General features: G+C 47.1%; 1 protein-coding gene across 6 annotated transcripts in view; it reads right to left on the reverse strand.

Moving 5' to 3' along the window:
* Window positions 1–1,665: 1,665 nt before the first annotated feature.
* The window catches only part of fdft1 (farnesyl-diphosphate farnesyltransferase 1), a 28,783-nt gene continuing 10,333 nt past the window's right edge, over window positions 1,666–20,115 (reverse strand). For 4 of the 6 annotated variants that reach the window (XM_069930593.1, XM_069930594.1, XM_069930595.1 and 1 more), the window contains 7 exons: window positions 12,317–12,414; window positions 12,018–12,201; window positions 7,552–7,680; window positions 4,562–4,753; window positions 2,807–2,983; window positions 2,565–2,717; window positions 1,666–2,480 (listed from right to left, as the gene is read on the reverse strand). In XM_069930593.1, the coding sequence (XP_069786694.1) occupies window positions 2,265–2,480; window positions 2,565–2,717; window positions 2,807–2,983; window positions 4,562–4,753; window positions 7,552–7,680; window positions 12,018–12,201; window positions 12,317–12,414 (1,149 nt within the window). In that variant the 3' untranslated portion in view covers window positions 1,666–2,264. Of the gene's footprint in view, window positions 2,481–2,564; window positions 2,718–2,806; window positions 2,984–4,561; window positions 4,754–7,551; window positions 7,681–12,017; window positions 12,202–12,316; window positions 12,415–14,518; window positions 14,883–20,115 lie in introns of those variants that run through there. The other 2 variants (XM_069930592.1, XM_069930597.1) reach the window with 2 other exon arrangements.

Below are 20,115 nucleotides of genomic sequence, written 5' to 3' on the forward strand. Positions count from 1 at the left end.
ATGCGGACATTATGTTGATTGAGCACTATGGTATTTAGCCTCCCCAGAGCCTGGCTGGCCTTGCTGATCCAGGAGTCAATTTCTTTGTCCAAAGACCCATCACTCGAGAAGATGATCCCCAAGTATTTGAAGCTGTTTACATTTGCCAGCTGGATGTGATTTTTTTGGTTCTATGATGTTGGTGTTTGGCACAGACTGCAGTCTTATTCAGGTCGGTGAGGCCAAAGAGCGTAGCAGCGTCTGAGAATCTGGTCAGCATTAACTCTCGATCACTATCTTTGTTCACCAAGAACAGTCGTCAGCAAAAAGGGTTCTTGAATGACTGTGTAGAGGCACTTTGTCCGTGTCTTCAAGCGGTGAAGGTCAAAGAGAGAGCCGTCCAGTCGCTACCTGATGTACACTCCCTCCTCTAGATCTTGGACAGCACGTGACAACTTGAAAGTGAAAAACAGACTGAACAAGACTGGGGCTAGTACACAGCTCTGCTTCACCCCATTAGAAACGGCAAATGCAGCTGATGTGTCACCACTGCAGAGGACCTGTCACGTCATTCCATCATGGAGCAGCTGAACCATTTTTACAAATTCCTTGGGCATCCGTAACGTTTCAGGATGATCCAGGAGCCTCCCTGTTTATAGTGTCAATGCCTTTGTCAGGTTAATGAAGACAGAGTAAAGAGGCTTGTTCTGTTGACGCACTTCTCCTGAACGTCTCATGGCAAATATCACGTCCACTTCACTCTGTTCTGGTCGAAAGCTGCATTGTGCCTCTGGGAGATTCCTTTCTGAACAAATTTGTTCAGGAGGATGCGGGCGAAAATCTTACCTGTGATTGACAGCAGTGAGATCCCCCTGTAGTTTCCGCAGTTTGATTTGCTTCCCTTATTCTTGTAGAGAGCCACGATGAGGGCATTGCAGAAGCCATCTCCTCTGTGATCCAGAGATAATCAAGGGGCAAATGGAATGCTAGCCTTCATTGTTAGAAGGATTAGAATTATATTCAGGGAGGCTCTGCTGCAACTGGACAAGGCATTGGTGAAGCCGCACCTGTACTGTGTGCATTTCTGGTCTCCTTACTTGAGGAAGGTTAGACTGACTTTGGAGGAAATGCAGAGGAGGTGGATTCGAGTGATGAGGTTGGCATTTGAGGAGAGACTGGGTGACCTGGGACTGTACTCATTGGAATTCAGACGAATGAGCGGGGAATCTTATAGCAACATACAAGTATGAAAGGGATAGACAAAATAGAGGCAGGAAAGTGGTTTTTGCTCTTCGGTGAGACTAGAAATAAGGGACATAGCCTCAAGCTTCAGGGAGTAGATTTAGGACAGAGATGAGTTGGAACTGCTTCTCCTAAAGAGCAGAGAATCAGTGGAATTCTCTGCCCGAGGAAGTAATAGGGGCTGCCTCATTGAAGACTGAGTTTTCGCATCGTAAGGGAATGAGGAGTTACGGAGAAAAGACCGGTAAGTGGAGCGGGGTCCAAAGTCTGATCTGCCAGGATCTCACTGATGACAGAGACAGCTTGTCAGATCAAATGGCCTTACTCCTGCTCATGTTTCTCAAGTTCTAAACCCTTAAAGTCTGTCACCACAAAAGTCAATAACCAAATGATCGAATGGAACCCAATTCACAAGAGGACAAAGAATTTGTACACAGCAGAAGATTGCAGACACAAACATCCAAAATGATTTATTACATTAAACTCAATCAGCAAGTTTATGCAAAAACTATTGACCTGACCAGATTCCCCCAAAACGTCCTTAAGTTGGGAATATGGTTCCATTAACCCTTCCAAAGATGGTAGACAGTGCAGAGACTGCACAAGTTAGATACAGATAGAGCTCCGTCTACACTGCCCTGCCACAATGAATGCAGGTTAGAAACAAAGTAGGACTCCCACTACACAGTCACTTCAAATACTTCTATGTTGTCCGGGGATTTGACCCCGGCTGTGAGAAGTTGTCCAACTTCTATTTGGAACCATAAACCCCCAACCCATTCACACAAGAGTCTTCATATCCTGCAGCAGTGGCCCAGCCACAGGCTTAATGTTCAGAATGTGTACACACAGGCTTTGCATGGGGTGGGTTTGTGACGGGGCCGGTGCCATGGCCTGACTAAAGCTTCCCTGGAGATGTAATTGGTATGAATGATCCTGTTCAGAATCATGGTTCAGTCCCTTGCAGGGATAGCAAATCATCACATGGTTCTCCTGCTGCAGCTCCCCTTTGAGGGAAGGTTGGAAGGCAGCAACAGACATACTCACTGACTGTGTCTGTACTCCTCGGAGCTACGTGTCAGGGTCTGCCAGTATTGCCAGCTCACTGCCACCAGGAACATTGCCAAGGACAGGTAGATGGGAGAGAGGTAGCTTCGGGACATCAGCTCCCCTTCCATCTGGCTCAGTGACTCTACCTGCATCACGATCTGCCATGTGCCCGCTCCAGACCTCCCTGCACTTGGAACTTTCCGTCCAATCTGGGGGAGAGAGACAGGGAGAGGATGATCACTGTTAACCATGTGACTCCTACATCCAGAACAGTTATTATGCAAGGTCCTCACCACTCGAGAGTACTGTCGGAACATCCCTTTCACAGCCTCCATGTTGGTTGCTTCCAGCATCAGTGTGACAGCCTGGCCTTTCCGGATCTTCACCACACCCCGGAAAACCTGTGGGTTGTTGTAGCAGGCAGCCAATGTGGCAATAGCCATCACCTAGAGAACAAGAGCAGAGGGAGAGGCAGAAGGGGGATGTGAACAGAGAACCGACAACCTTCTCTCCAGACAGTGACGGTGTACTCTACCTGTGGAATAGCACAGAAATTGAAAACGCTCTGGTTGTGGAGTCGAGACAAGTATTTGATGACATCTGGGACATGTTGCAGGGCGTTGGTGATCAGGTCATTCAAACATTGCAGCGCTGCCTGAATATTTGAGGGCTTGGTGAAGTCGGACAGCTTCTCCGCGTACTTGCTCCACACCTGAAACACAAGGCAACAAGGGCTCCCAAAAGGTTTCCTGGTTGTGTCGGAAGTTTGGATCTGGAGCTCAGGATGCAGCTGCAGAGGCTGCGGGAGAACTGGAGGCGAATCCACGGACCCTCAGTGACTCCCTTTTGCTTTCCTGTCTCTTAGGGGCGGCAGGCAATGCTCATGGTGATACTTAGCCTTGCGGCAGGCAGAATGTAATTTTGTGCGCTGGATGGGTCACGTCTCCAGAATGGAGGACCATCGACTTCCCAAGATCGTGTTATATGGCGAGCTCTCCACTGGCCACCGTGACAGAGGTGCACCAAAGAAAAGGTACAAGGACTGCCTAAAGAAATCTCTTGGTGCCTGCCACATTGACCACCGCCAGTGGGCTGATATCGCCTCAAACCGTGCATCTTGGCGCCTCACAGTTTGGCGGGCAGCAACCTCCTTTGAAGAAGACCGCAGAGCCCACCTCACTGACAAAAGGCAAAGGAGGAAAAACCCAACACCCAACCCCAACCAACCAATTTTCCCCTGCAGCCGCTGCAACCGCGTCTGCCTGTCCCGCATCGGACTTGTCAGCCACAAACGAGCCTGCAGCTGACGTGGACTTTTACCCCCTCCATAAATCTTCGTCCGCGAAGCCAAGCCAAAGACATGTTTTGTAGTGTCCCATGACAATAAAAGGAATCTTGAATCCTGTTTGCAATTCTGGCCACCTCATTAAGTGAAAGATGTGGAGGCTTTGAAAAGAGGATTACCAGGCTGTTGGCAGAATTCGAGAAATCAAGTTATCGGGGAGGTTGGACAAACTGGGTTGTTTTCTTTGGACCATGAGAGGCATTGATGGGGTGGACAGTCAAAATCTTATCTCCAGGGTACAAGTGTCACCCACAGAGGATATTTGTTTAAGATGAGGGGGAAAAAGTTGAAAGATGTGTGGGGCAAATTATTATTATTATTTTATTTATTTTATTTTTTTTACATAGAGTGCAGGGTGTCTGGGACGAGGAGCAGTTGTGGAAGTAGGGTTTAAAAGGTTTTGAAATAGACAGATGAATATGAATGGGGTGAGGATATTTATCAGGTGCATGCACTAAAGATCTATTTTAATTTGGGCATTATTGCACAGGACAGACACATGGGCTGAAGGGGCTTGTTCTTGGTCACATCCACAAATCATTTCCACTCTGACAAGCCAGTGCAAGTGCAAGCAGCCAGAGATCAACAAGACTCACAGAAAGGGACTGTCTAAGGGGTGGGATGCTCCTTTCCTCAATGAGGACAAGGGGAATGAGATGTGATCTCAGAGAGGTACAAATTCTCGCAGGGGAACTGAAAGCAGAAGCTAGAAAGGTATTTCCTCAGATGTGGACAGGGAACTGGGAGGTATGTTTTCACAACACAAAGCTGTTCATGGCAGAATATATTTCACACAGAATTCAAAAGCTGTGTTTCTTTTCCACCAAAGGCCGGAGATGTTTCTAATGGGCAGATCTTTGGTCACCATGCAGAAATGTTTTTGAAGCACTGGAAAGACGCTGAACTGCACTACTACCCAATCTTGGAGCTCAGAGCCAGGCTCACCTCTTGGGGCCAGAACTCGCGTCCTCCTTGCTGATCTTCCAGATAATCGCGAATGATGTTGGTTTTCTGCAGGAAGAGGCCCATGGAATTGGCCAGCTCTGTGTCCTCCCCAACAAGTTGATCCTCCAGCTCAGAGGCTGCAAACAAACGGGACAGGCCGATGCCTACCAGGCCCGCCACATAGTGACAGTACTGAAAACAAAGGAAGCTGTCAGCGCAGACCGAGCACACCACATAGCACTCACCCACTGTCGAAGCAGCCTGCTGTTACAACCCTTCACTCCAGCTGCAGGCAGGATCACACATCCTTTCAGCAGTGGGGCATCGAGTCCATTCTGGACTGACACAAGGACAACACAGCCACTCCCAATTCCTGCACCAAAATCCTTTCCTTTCACACACTTAGGCAGCTCCTGTGTCCATAGGACTAGAGAATGCTACAGCACAGAAAGCAGGCCTTTCAGCCTTTCTAGTCTGTGCTGAAAACATCATTCCGTTAATTCCTCTGACCTGCACCCATTTCAAAACTCTCCAGACCTCTCCCATCCATTAATCTATCCAATTTATTCTTAAAACTTAAGAGTGAGCCCACATTTACAATGTCAGCTGGCAGCCCGTTCCACACGCCCACCAGTTTCTGAGTGAAGGTTCCCCCTAAACCGTCCCCTTTTACTCTAAAGCCATGTCCACTCGTATTTATCTCTTCTAATCTAAGTGGAAAGAGCCTACTCAATATTTACTGTCTATACCCCTCAATTTTGTAAATCTCCCCACATTTTTCTACACTCCAAGGAATAAAGTCTGTACCTGTTTAACCTTTCCCTGTAACTCAGTTCCTGAAGTCCGGACAACATCCTAGTAAATCTTCTCCGCCCTCTTGCTATCCTATTAATCTCTTTCCTGTAGTTTGGTGACCAAAACTGCACACAATTCTCCAAATTTGGACTCACCAATGTCTTATACAACTTTACCACAACATCCCAACTCCTGTACTCAATACTTTGATTTACAAAGGCCAAGATGCCAAAAGCTCTCTTCACAACCCTGTCCACCTGTGACACCACTTTCAGGGAATTATGTTTCTATATTCCCAGATCCTTCTGTTTTACCACACTCCTCAGTGCCCGGCCATTTACCATGCATGTCCTTTCTTGGTTTGTCCTTCCAAGATGCAACACCTTCCATTTGTCTGCATTAAATTCCATTGGCCATTTTTCAGCCCATTTTTCCAGCTGGTCCAGATTCCTCTGTAAGTTTTGAAAACCTTCCTCACTGTCCACAACGTCTCCAATCTTAGTGTCATCTGCAAACTTGCAGATCCAATTTCCCACATTATCATCCCGATCATTGATATAGATGACAAACAACAATGGTCCCAGCGCCGATCCTTGAGGCACAACTAATCACAGGCCTCCAGTTTGAGAAGAAACCATCCACCACCCTCCCATTCTGCCAATTTCAAATCCAGTTAACAATCTCTCCATGAATACCCAGTGTCCGAACCTTCTGAAGTAACCTCCCATCAGGGACCTTGTCAAAGGGCTTACTAAAGTCCATGTAGACAACATCCACAGTGTTTCCTCCATCAACCTTCAAGGTAACAACCTCAAAAAACTCTATTAAGATTGGTTAAATACTACCTCCTACGTACAGAGCTATGCTGACTATCCTTGATCAACCCATGGCTGTCTAAATACTTGTATATCTGATCTCTCAGAACAGCCTCCAATAATGTACCTACTTCTGATGTCAGGTTCACCTGCCTGCAATTTCCTGGTTTACTTTTGGAGCCTTTTTTAAACAATGGAATAACATGAACTACCCTCCAATCCTCCAGCACCTCACCCGTGGTGAAGGACAATTTAAATATTTCTGCCTAGGCCCCTGCAATTTCTACACTCGTCTCCCTCAAGGTCTGAGGGAATATCATGTCAGGCCCTGGGGATTTATCTACCTTTACCCACTGTAAGGCAGCAAGCCCCTACTCCCCTTTAATCTCCATATGTTCCATGTCACTAATGTTTGTTTCCCTTCCTTCCTCATTCTGCCAGCTTCCTGAGTAGATACTGATACAAAAAAACTGTTTAAGATCTCCCCCATCTCGTGAAGCTCCACGCACAGACAACCTCTAGGGGACCCATTTTGTCGTTTATTATCCTTTTACTCTTAATATCCTCGTAGAACCCCTTCGGGTTTACCCTCACATTAAGTGTCACAGCAGCCTCATGTCTTCTTTTACCCTTCCTGATTTCCTTCTTAAAGTATTTCCTTCCATTTTCTGATCCCTTCTAGTACCTCATTTGCTCCATACCTGTTTTACACCTCTCGCTTCTTCTTCATCAGATCCCCAATATCCCTTGAAAACCAATGTTCCCGATGCCTGCTAACCTCGCCTTTAACCCTGACAGGAACATAAAAACTCTGTACTCTCAACATTTCACCTTTGAAGGTCGTCCACTTACCTCACACATCCTTGCCCAAAAACAACTTATCCCAATCCACACATTCTAGATCCTTTCTCATTTCCACAGAATTGGCCAATTTAGAATCTCAACACGAGGCCCTAGACCAATCCTTCTCCATAATTAACTTGAAACTAATCACATGGATGAAAAATGCTGGCCTATACAGATTATTGAATGCTCGTATTTTTTTAAATTTATATTTATTTACCACATGGTAGAAGCCAATTCTGGCTTTAGAAACCTGTGCTGCTCGATTCCTTCCAGTGAACCTAGCATTCCTCTACATTTGCCTGTGTCCACTGCTATCAAGCAGAGTATCCAGACTACAGCCTCCCCAGACAAGAAAGCCATTGCTCACCCCACTTTTTTTTTTTTTTTTTTTTATAAACCACTCCCCTTCCTTCCTGACTTTGACCCTGCTATTGGGATAACCCAAGAGACGTGCATTTCTCCCAGCCTATAATTCAACAAGGTTGCACACATCCCCCCCACCTCTAACCCCACATGCCCAATGTTTATTCATACCGTGTCCCATTCCTTGATGGTCTGAACTCTTTTCTCCAAGAATTCTGCCATTCCTAATCCCATCTTATGGCAAATGTTAGCGATCACATCTTGGTAAACCTTGGCCAGTGAGCGGAATTCCAGGGAAATCTGGGTCAGGAGAGAGAGGGGGAGAGACTGACACGAGAGAAAAGTGTAGGTGAAGGTAAAAATGCCATAGAGGATTTCTACAGCAGAGCGAGGTGCTGCCTGGGATTTGTCCACTTTCCCCAAGAGAGAGTCGCCACCAGAACATCACCATCTTTTAGGCCACGAGACACTGAAACAGAAAAAGGCCATTCAGCCCATCGAGTCTGCCCCACCATCTCCCCACAACTTGGCTAATCAAAAATCCTATCAATCTCTGCCTTCAAAACACCCAATGACTTGGTCTATTGTATGGATATGAGAGTATGAAGTCCAAGCCCGATTTCTAATTGTCTAGTGGGCTGGCACATGAAGCTGAACAAGTTAGTGGCAACACAACAATTAAACAAGTCACCAAATTACAAGTGCAGTGCAATAAAATCCTCAAAATCTGGAATTCAACCAACTGGCAGCCTCAAGCAACCAGCAAAGTTAATAAAGAGATAAATAAATAAATAGGTAGAAAATACAAAAGTTTAAAATTTGCACCTCTAGCGGTCAGTTCACCCATCACACAACACACAATCTCAAGCAACTGGAAAATTCACTTATCCAGCATCTGCCAATCCCCATAGGTGCCAGATACTGGGGGTCTCACTATAATTAAATGAAAGGAGGATGCAGGGACTGCAAATGTGCTGCCTGATGTGGAAGTTCGTAGATCCCGTTGTGGTTCCAGATGACCACATCTATCTACAGTGTTGAGGAACTCCGGGTGAAAGTCGATGAACTGGAAACAGATCTTCAAATGCTACACAGGGACACTGGACACCTCATCCATTCGATTAACCTCTTCAAATTGGGTCTGTGGTCAGGGATCTACTGGTGAGGCAGGTTGAGGGACCCAGTTAATGAAGGAGTCCCAGCACTTGAACTTGTCCAACAGGTCAAAGATTCTCACTCCTGTGTGGATGAGAGTGGGGGCTGATATGTGACTTGACTGTAGCACCATAGTTCAGGGTTGTGGGGAGGGGGGGGAGGGGAAAGAAATGTAGTAGTGATTGGGGAAATATAGTGTAGTCATGGGAATAGACACTGTGGCGAGGATAGAGAGCCCTGAAGGCTGTATTGCCAGCCTTATGCCAGAGTTCAGGGCATCTCATCTCATCTGCAAAGGAGGGAGGGGACAGCAGCAGTGAGGGGGGGGGGGGGGGGAGAAGGGGAAGATGACAGGGCTATGGGTGAAAGAATTGGAAGGTCAGGAAAGGTGGAAGGGTGTGGGGGGGGGGGAGGGGGAGGGGGAGCCAGCAGGTTTAATGGGAAGAAGAGAAGTCGATGTTCATGCCATGTGGCTGGACGGGGCCCAGATGGAAAATAAAGTGTTGCTCCTCCAATCTGCAGGTGGTCAGGGTGGGACAGTACACAAGGCCATGGACAGATATGTGAGCACGGGAGTGTGACTCAGAATTGAAGTGGTTGGCCACTGGGTAGTCGTTGTGGTTGCAGATGGAGAGGAGGTGCTGAGCAAAGCGATCTCCGGGTCTGCGACCGGTCTCTTCGATGTAGTGAAGGCTACAAAGGGGGCACCGGATGCAGTAAATCAGTCCTTTGGACGTACAGGTGAAGTGTTGCTTCATGTGAGAGGCCTGTTTGGGGCCCCGGACCGGGGTGAGGGAGGAGGTGTGGGCGCAAGTGTTCCCCTGCAGGCCCAGGGGAAGGTGCCGAGGGATGAGTGCATGAGGGAATTGCAGAGGAAGCGGTCCCTGTGGAAGGCCCGGATGATGTTTTGGATGCAGAGGTTGGTGGGGTGGTAGAGGAGGATGAGGGGGATTCTGTGTTGGTTGCACATTAGGGTTAGAGTTAGGGACAGAAGGGTACAGGGCAGATGAGCGGGAAATTGAGGAGATGCAGGTGAGGGCTAAGTTGATGGTGGTGGAGGGGAAGCCACGTTTGTGGCAGAAGGCAGACATTTCGGAAAATCTGGATTGGAAGACACCATCTTGGGAACAGAAGCAGCAGAAACGGAGAAATTGAGAGAAGGGGATGGAGTCCTTGCAGGGGGCAGGGTGTGAGGATGTGTAGTCCAAGTCGTTGTGGGAGTTGGAGGGTTTATAGTATATGTCGGTGGAAAGCTGGTTTCCCGAGATAGAGACAGAGAGATCAAGAAAGGGGAGTGTGTTATTGGAGATGGACCAAGTGAGTTTGAGGTCAGGATGGAAGTTGGAAGCGAGGTGGATGAAATTGACAAGCTCATTGCAGGTGGATGAGGCAGCCCCGATGTAGGTGTCAATATTAGAGGAAGGGTTGTGGGGGGGTCTTGCCTGTGTAGGTTTGCAGCATGGATCGCTCCACAAACAAGCAGGTGTAGCTGGGACCCATGCGACTTGTTTGATTTGGAGGAAGTGGGGTGAGTTAAAGGAGAAATTGTCTGGAGTGAGATTGAATACTTGGGACAGTGGCACCAGTGTAGGGGAAGGAGGGAGCTCTTCCAATGGGATGGGCCTCACGTGAACCATGCTAGGCCCAGGATCCTGCAAATCTCACAACTTGGGCTGTGGATAGGGCTTTTAACTGAACAGTGGTGGGTGGGTGGGGGGAAGAGGTGCTTCAACAGACTTTGGAAAAGAATGGATAAAATTACAGGGAAGGAGAGGTGAATGAAGTCTCTAGAATATAAAAAGTCAACATTTAGAAAAAGACAAGAATTTAAACTCAGGCATCATGGAGACAAATGTGACGAAGACAGGACTGCAGTGCAGGAGACAAGGTAGATGAGCTGAACACAATGAGTCATTGGACTCTGGCTTCGCCCTACCACCGCCAGGAACGGGGACCTTTCCGCCCAGCCGCCGCCAGGAGCGGGGACAGTCTATTTTACTAAAAATTAATTTATGTTTTAATTTCTACTGGAACTACAAAAATTTCTTGAAACCCCGATTTAGCGCGACCCCGCTTTTTTCGCAATGCAATTTTTTGGGACCCAAACTATCACGTTATAATGGGGTCTCTAATAGTAAAAAAAAATGCAAGTTTAAACTTGTAAAAGTAAGTGTTCTCTGAGGTAACAAGGTGAAGATTGGAGCAAATATTCAGCCATCAGGGTGCCCTGGTTGTGCTTTCATAGCAAATGTTTGAATCAAGTTGTGTGAAACAGCAATGGTGTCGCCCAGGATGAAGAGCTGGTTGATGCCGCTCACTGTTGGGGTGACTCTCTGAAAATGTCTCCTTATCCCTGCTTAGTAAGAGTCGCCCCGGTCAGAGGCTTTATCTCTAAACTTGGGTGGAAGAGGTTAATTATCTATAATGCTATTGTTCGACCTCTGTGGAGGGGGAGGAACCTGCAGATGCAGTGAATTTCAAAGAATGTGACTGAAAGTAAAATCCTTTAAGGTTTATATATTCTTGCAAATGAAGTTTGTTCAGGGCAAGCACAGTCTAGTATATTTGTCTTTAATACTGTCTATTCTTAATGCAGGTGTATTAGGCATTGTAAGAGCGAGTCTCAAGCAACCAGAAAATACACTTATCTGGCATCTATCAACCCCATAGGTACCAGATACCAGGAATTTTACTGTACATCAGGAGTTAGAGAAGCCACGTCAGAAAGGCAATGTCATGGTGGTCACAGGGGATTTCAATACACAGGCAGGCTGGGAAAATTAGGTAAGTGCGGGATCCCAAGAAGGAATTTGTGGAATGACAGAGGGGTGGCCTTTAGAACAATTTGTGGTTGAAGCCAATGGGGAAAGGCAATTCTTGTCTTGGTGCAATGAACCAGATTCCTAGGTGGGGTCGAGTTAGGCTGAGCCTTTATTTCTGAGGTGAGATCTCATCGGAGGTTTACAAGGTCATGAGGGGAAGGTTGAGGAGGGACCTGAGGGGGTTTATTTGCTCAGAGTGTGATCCACATGTGGAATGAGCTGCCAGAGGAAATGCTAAAAGCAGAAAAATAACAACATTCAAAAGAGAAAGGAGCACATGAACAGGCGAGGGGTCTGGAGGGATACAGACCCAGTCCGGGCACAGCGATTAGCCCAGAATGCCATATTGAAGGTTGTGGACAACTAGATCGTCAAATTGGTGGGCACGAAGGGAGATGGGGATCGGGTGGGAATGGTGCAGAGCTGGAAGATCAGTTCCTGGGTTTGATGAACTGTGGAGAAATGGGTTCCTAAACAAAGATATTTCATAACACTCACGCTGACCTGCTGAGGGGCATCTCTGCCGCCCACAGAAGGCTGTCTTTTCTAACTTGTCCAAACTCTGTGGCCAGACTTGGGCAATGAATAGAGGGAAGATGCTTCACCTGACACTTGAAAGATGCACCCAATGGGTTGCACATTGCTGCCACGGGTACCTACCGATGGGAAATCCGCCAGCACCTGGCCATCCTTCTCCTGGCTCTGGCTGTACCTCCACTCGGGCTGGTACAGGTAAGTGTGGAAGTTCTGCAACATGGGAACCTTCACATCCAGAGGAATCGACATATCATCCTCCACTGTGTCGAGTGCCCGGAGCACTAGATAGAAGATGCACACTGCCTGCCTGCAGGGTGAGAGAAGCCTTGGTTCAAACCCAGGACAGGCTCAAATGCACCAAATCAGCACGTCCTGTCCCCACAGCCAACCACTCGCATTCCTGCTCAGAGGAAATCTCTCACCTCAAGTCACCATCCAGTGCTTGAATGACAGCAGCAAAACTGCGACTTGTTTGGTTCAGATATACGTAGCATGTCTTCAGAGTCTCACTTCTTGAGTCCTGGAAAACACACAGCACATCAATGACCCTCAAGTTCCCATCGCATTCCTCCCCACCAGCTTGTGTTTGAAACAGCAGAGTGTCTGGCCCCATATCCAGGCACTGACCAGCCACCATTTCCCCACAAATTCTACAGATAGAAACTATTCACAAAGTTTGATCCTTACACGTGTTGGAGCTGCTGGATCGGAGAGTGGAGGGGTCTGCACCCTCGCCCATCTGGGCGGGCCACAACCTCCTTCAGCCACTCTGACAGCTCGCCATAGAACATGACAGCACTCCCACTGACCTGCAGCCAGTCCATCACTCTCCCATCCATGCACCTGTCCAAATTCTTCCTAAATGTTAAAATTGAGCCCACGTTCACCACCTCAGCTGGCAATGTCAGCTTGTAGACACCAGATAACAGCTCTGTGCTGTCCATTCTACTCCCATGATGCTTTACATGAACAAAACTCTGAAAGAAATATTAGAACGAACCTCACATTAATCTAATAATGTTGATTCAGTTCTGTACTAACTGACCTTTTTACAAATGGCATCAGAAACGGCAATGAAGAAGCATAAAGGAGGGAGACAGATCCGCTCGTTGAATGGGGTCACACCAACAACCTTGTGTTCAACGTTAGCAAAACCAAGGAGATGATTGTCAGGGGAACATGACCCAGTCCTCATCGAGGCCTCAGTAGTGGAGAGGGTCAAGAACTTCAAATTCCTGGGTGTCAACATCTCTGAGAATCTGTCCTGGAGCCTCCACGCTGATGCAAGACTGAGGTTTTGGAGGCGGTTTGGTCTGTCGCCGAAGACTCTCGTAAACTTCTGCAGGTGTATAGTGGAGAGCATTCTGGCTGGTTGCATCAGTGTCTGATACGGAGGCGCCAACAATCAGGACAAGAATAAACCGCAGAGAGTTGTTAACTCAGGCTGCGACATCACAGGCACCAAACTTCACTCCATCAAGGGCATCTACATGAGTCAGGGTCTTAAAGTGGCTTCTATCCTCAAAGACCCCACCATCCAGACCATGCCCTCGTCACTCTGCTACCATCGGGGAAAAAAAGGTACAGGAGCCTGACGACGAGCCCTCAGCGGCACAAGGACAACTTCTTCCCCACTGCCATCAGATTCCTGAATGACCAATGACACCAGACATTGCCCGACTATGACTTTTCCTGCTCTATTTTTATTTCCTCTTGTAAAATGATTTAATGGACGTTCGCTCTGTGAACCTGCAGCAAAATGACGAAGTTCATGACTTGTTCATGGCAATAAATTCTGATTCAGATAAATTCTTGCTACACTATATCCAGGTCGACTAGCCGGACAGCTCACAGAATTAACTTCCCACTGTCGTCCAGTACTTGTCAAACTAAACGTAACTGAAGAAACTAAACTGAAAGAGCCCCACACTTGCATAGCCAGTTCTAAGGTTAAGCGGCATCCTGTAATTTTGGGAGGGGTTGAACCCCCCCACTATTCAGAATCCTCCTCGTGTCCCAGTTCCTGCAATTTCAGTACAAATCAATCCTCTCTTCCCACCATGTAAATCCAGGAGGTCAGCCCCTTTCTCTTCATTGCAACTCGTTCCAAATCTAGAAGGGTTTTAAATTTAGAAATACACCCCATTGACCTACAATCCCCATAAGTTTTGAAAGGTGGGATGAAACTGGAACCCCCAGGAAAACCCATGCAGACACAGGGAGAATGTACAAATTAAAGACAGCGTAGGGTTCGAACCTGGGTCACTAGCGCTGTAACAGGGTTGCTGTAACAGCGCTGTACTAACCGTTATGCTAACCATGTTCTCACCTTGCCACTCCAACCTAGAACGTGGAGTGCCCACTCCCTGTCTGTCTGTCCATCTCAATGAACCCAAACCTTAGGGCATCGCAGACCACTGCCCACCCCTGGACCACACAGACCCCACCGTCACCACCTGGGGACATGGGAATCACCCAGCCCCAGACCACACGAAACCCCACTGTCACAACCTGTGCACATGAGAAATCGCAGACCCCACCCAGCCCCGGACCACACAAACTCCACCTGGGGAGACACAGCCCCTTTTACCCCCAATGCCAAGTGGCAGGTCCCTGTCTCATACCCCACAGGTCAGCGAGGCTGTTGTGTAGAACGACTTTCTTTGAGAGCTCCCCAACCCGACGTCCAGGAGCACCACATGCTGTGTCTGCCCGTTCGCAGCTGCTTGCCCTGCCCAACATGAGAGGCACGGTGCCCAGGACAGCCTACAGAGGGCTGCCCGCTGACAGGGACAGAGAAGAAGTCGAGGCTGTGGCAGAGCACTGCGTCGGGAATCACACTGCACTGCACGCAGAGCCAAGGGCCAGGCATTCCGGGCTGCACAGTACATGTCTGCAGGATCCACACAGGCCCGACACTGCCGCTGACTAGCTCAGTGCTCTGGAACTTCCAGAGGGCGGACACTCCTTCCACATCAACAGGCAACAGTCAACAAAACGAGAGCTCAACCCCCTGGCCTTCAGCCAGCCAAACATACTGCACATTGGGGGAAAGGCAGCAAGGGCATCAGGCCAACCAATCCCAAAACTCGCAGGGAAGGCTCATACAGCAGACAGCCAGTCACAGAACTAACAGGAAACCCAGCTAACCAATCATACTTTTCTCAGTGGGATGGACCAGAGTTGCACTTTCAACCTTTGAAGCAAGTTGCCATTAACCCTTTAGTTAGAGTGCATTTAGTTTGCAGGTGAACCATCCACGTCCCATTGATTCAGCTGCCAGTCCGTTCCTTTCTTAGGTTATTTTCTCAACCGCAGCTGCGAGAACAAGGAGTGTTTAACAAGCATGGGGTGGGAGGAAGGCCTTATTTCCCAAGTGGCGAGACCACTGTGAGTGCTGGGCTTGGAGGCTTTACAAAGCAGAGGCGAGGGAGGATGTGCAGGAGTTGAGGTAAGGCAGCCCGATTCAGTAAGAAGGCTATCCTTGACTTCAACCCAAAAGTAAATCTCATCTTTTACCTCGCTGAGCACAAAATGTGCAATTCTGATGAAATGGAGAGAGAAGTCCTCACCCACTCGTATTCAATGGTTACATGATATCATGTCTTACCTATGTTTGGAAAACATTAACAAAGTTTGAATTTGATACGATGTGGGGCCAGTTCATGGATTATTATCACAACGTGTACGGACACATCCTACCGTGTCTGGGACCTGAAAGTCATTAGTTGATTCAAATCTATGTAACTTATACGTTAACCTTGTTTAGAGAGAGGGGCTGGATTATTTGGGGGGGGGGGGGGGGGTCTTTCCTTTATGTTAGTATCAGATAAAGATAGGTTTAACTGGAACATTAATAATCACCATTTCACAGAATAAGACAAAAGTACCTGAAGTAGCAAATTCCCCCTTTTTTTTAAACTAATATGAGAGATTCTGAATTGCATCTTACCGATTTTCTATCCAACATTAATTCTGGCTATGTTATGAAGAATGATTAATGGTTAACTCAATATACTCTTAGAATTTGATGTTTTGAATGGGATGGGTAAAGTAAATAATTATGGTTACACTTTTTGTGTGAAATGTATACGATACGATTTATATCATTAATGAGAAGACCATATATAAAGTGTATTAAACTCAATAAAAATATTTTAAAAAGAAAGAAGGCACAGGCAAGGGGAAGGTCTTTTTCCATATTTTAGACACAGTGGGAATGACAGCCAAGGCAGGGGGACACTCCTGGGTGTGGGTCGTCAGGGAAGCCAGCAGGATCCCTGACAACTTTATCCATGAGAAGGGCATCCAACTACAGCTCCTGACAAACCAAGTAAAGGAAGTGGAGGGGAATGAACTCCAGATCATTCGGGAGGCAGAGGGGGTGATAGACAGGAGTTACAGGGACACCATCACACTTAGGAGGCAGGAGGAGGGTAGATGGGTGACAGTCAGGAGAGAGAAAGGGAACAGGCAGGCAGTGCTGGGCATCCCTGTGGCCGTACCCCTCAATAACATATACCATTTTGGATACTGTTGTGGAGGTGGTGGGGGAGGGGGGAGAGAGAAGAATAATCTACCAGGGACAAGCCACAGAGAATAGGTCTCTGGCATGGAGTCTGGTCCTGTGGCTGAGATGGGAAGGGAGAAGAGGATTCCATAGTTAAGGGGACTGATAAGAGGTTCTGTGGGAGAAATCTAGTATCCTGGATGGTCTGTTGCCTTCCTATCCCAAGGTCAGAGATATCTCAGATCGAGTTCACAGCATTCTCAGGAGGGAGGGTGAGCAGCCAGATGTCGTGGTCCATGTAGAGAACAATGATGTGGGTAGGAAGGATGAGGAGGTCCTGCAAGGAGTATTCAGCGAGTTAGGGGCTAGGTTGAAGGACAGGACCCTCCCGGATAGTGATCTCAGGATTTCTACCCCGTGCCACGTGCTGGTGAGGTGAGAAATAGGAGGATGATGCAGCTCAACATAGGAACATAGGAAGTAGGAACAGGAGTCGGCCAAAAATGGCCCATCGAGCCTGCTCCGCCATTCAATATGATCATGGCTGATCTAATTTATGACCCAACTCCACCTACCTGCCTTCTCCCCATATCCCCTAATTCCTCTATCATGTAAAAATTTATCGAACCGAATTTTAAATATGTTTAATGAGGCAGCCTCAACCACTTCCCTGGTTAGAGAATTCCAAACATTCACTACTCTCTGGGAAAAACTATTTTTCCTCATTTCGGTCCTAAATCTACTCCCCCGAATCTTGAGACTGTGTCCTCTCGTTAGTTTCCCCGGCCAGCTCAAAAAGCCTTCCTACATCTATCCTATCCATACCCTTCATAATCCTATATGTTTCTATAAGATCTCCTCTCATTCTTCTGAACTCGAGCGAATACAATCCTAGACGATTTAATCTTTCATCATAAGTCAACCCCTTCATCCCAGGGATCAACCTAGTAAACCTCCTCTGGACCGTCTCCAAAGCCAGTATACCCTTCCTCAAATATGGAGACCAGAACTGGACACAGTACTCCAGGTGCGGTCTCACCAGTACCTTATATAGTTGCAACATGACCTCCCTACTCCTGAATTCAATTCCTCGAGCGATGAAGGCCAACATTCCATTTGCCTTCTTAATAACCTGCTGCACCTGCAACCTAACATTTTGCGATTCATGCACAAGCCCTCCCAAGTCCCTCTGCACAACAGCATGCTGGAGTTTTTCACCCTTTAAATCATATTCAGCTCTTTTATTTTTCTTGCCAAAGTGGATCACCTCACACTTACTAACATTGTACTCCATCTGCCAGACCTTTGCCCACTCATCCAGCTTAACTCTACCCCTCTGCAGACTCTCCACATCCTCATTACAATTTGCTCTTCCACTCAATTTGGTGTCATCCGCAAACTTGGCTCCACCACATTTTGTCCCCTCCTCCAAGTCATCAATGTAAATGATGAACAGTTGTGGGCCTAACACTGACCCCTGCGGCACCCCACTTACCACTCTCTGCCCACCTGAAAAACTCCCACTTATCCCGACTCTCTGCCTCCTGTCAGACAACCAATTTTCGATCCATGCCAATAGACTTCCCCGGACTCCGCTTTCCGGTAACTTACTGAGAAGTCTCTTGTGCGGCACCTTATCAAACGCTTTCTGGAAATCCAAATAGACAAAATCAACCTGTTCCCCTCTATCCACCGCACCCATTATATCCTCAAAGAATCCTAACAACTTTGTCAAACAAGATCTTCCCTTTCTAAAACCATGCTGTGTCTGCCTGATTGAACCCTGACGTTTCAAAAATTTCACTATTCCATCTTTAATGACTGCTTCAAGCATTTTTCCAACTACAGACGTCAAGCTAATTGGCCGATAATTTCCAGTCTTCTGCCTACATCCCTTCTTAAAAAGTGGCATGACATTTGCTGTCTTCCAGTCTGCCGGGACCTGCCCAGAATCCAAGGAATTTTGGTCTATGACTACCAATGCATCAACTCTAACTTCTGCCATTTCCTTCAGAACCCTTGGATGCATATCATAAGGACCAGGTGATTTGTCTGGCTTTAGTCCCATTAGTTTCTCCATCACTACTTGCTTTGTAACAACTATTTTATCAAGGCCCTCCCCAACATTCTCATCCTTAACTCCACACTTGGGCATGCTGGACGTGTCTTCCACTGTGAAGACTGACAAAATATTTGTTCAATGCCTCAGCCATTTCCTCATTTTTTGCTACCAGTTTTCCTTTCTCATCCTCCAAGGGTCCTATGTTAACTCTGGCCACCCTCTTCCATTTTATATATTTATAAAATGTTTTGCTTTCTGTTTTTATATTTTGTGCCAATTTACTTTAATAATCCTTTTTCCCATTTCTTATTACCCGCTTTGTAACCCCTTGTTGTCTCTTAAAGTTTTCCCAACCTTCCAGTTTCCTACTGCTCTTTGCAGCTTTGTACACCTGCGCCTTCAATTTTATGCTCTCCTTTATTTCCTTTGTTAACCACGGTTGATTTTTCCCTCCCTTGCTGCCCTTTTTCCTGAATGGAATATATTTTTGTTGAGCATTCCAAAATATTTCTTTGAAAATCTTCCACTGTTCCTCAACTGTTTCATCAATGAGCCTGTGCTCCCAGTCCACTCTGCCCAATTCCTCCCTCATCCTATGGTCGTCACCCCTGTTTAAGGATAATCTATTAGTTTTAGATCGAACTATTTCCCCTTCCATCTGAATGAGAAATTCAATCCTACCATGATCGCTATTTCCCAGATGGTCTCTGACTATTACATCATTTACTCGACCTATCTACAAGTGATAGTCAACAAGTGACTGAAGACCTGGTGCAGGAGGGAGGGCTTCAGGTTTCTGGGTTTACATCTGAACTGGAAAGGACTAATATCATTGTCCGAAGGTTTGTTAGTGTTGATCCGGTGGGATTAAACTAGATTTACGCGGCAGGGGAATCAGAGCAGAGAGAGGAGTGGAGATGACGTGAAAATTACATGCACTGCTAGAGTCATCGGGTGAACGTGGTGGAAATATTCTCAGGTGCATCTATTTCAATGCAAGGAGTATTGTAGGAAAGGCAGACAAGCTTAGAGCGTGGGTTGGCAGGTAGAATTATGACATTGTGGTCATTAGTGAAACTTGGTTGCAGGAGGGGCAGGACTGGCAGCTCAATGTTCTGGGCTTCTGTTGCTTTACACATGAGAGAATGGGGAAGGAGGGGGATGAAAGGGGGAGGAATGGCATTGCTCGTCAGGGAAAATATCACAGCTGTGCTCATGAAGGACAGGCCAGAGGGCTCATCTACTGTTTATGGGTGGAGTTGAGGAATGGGAAAGGGATGACCACATTCATGGGGTTGTATTATAGACCACCCCATAGTCAATGAGAATTGGAGCAAATCTGTAGGGAGATAGCAGATGGCTGCAGGAAACAGAAGGTTGTGATCGTAGGGATTTTAATTTTCCAGATGTTCCCAGATTGGAAAGGGCTGGACGGCTTGGAGTTGGTCAAATGTATTCAGGAAAATTTTCTAAATCAATCTCTAGAGGTAGCAACTATAGTGAGGGCAATACTGGATCTCCAATTAGGGACCGAGACAGAACAGGTGACAGAAGTTTGTGTAGGGGAACATTTTAACCATATAACCGTAGAACAATTACAGTACGGAAACAGGCCATCTCGGCCCCTCTAGTCCACATCGATTTAAGTG

The sequence above is a fragment of the Narcine bancroftii genome, chromosome 4 (assembly GCF_036971445.1).
Source record: "Narcine bancroftii isolate sNarBan1 chromosome 4, sNarBan1.hap1, whole genome shotgun sequence".
In the NCBI taxonomy this organism is placed as follows: Eukaryota; Metazoa; Chordata; class Chondrichthyes; order Torpediniformes; family Narcinidae; genus Narcine; species Narcine bancroftii.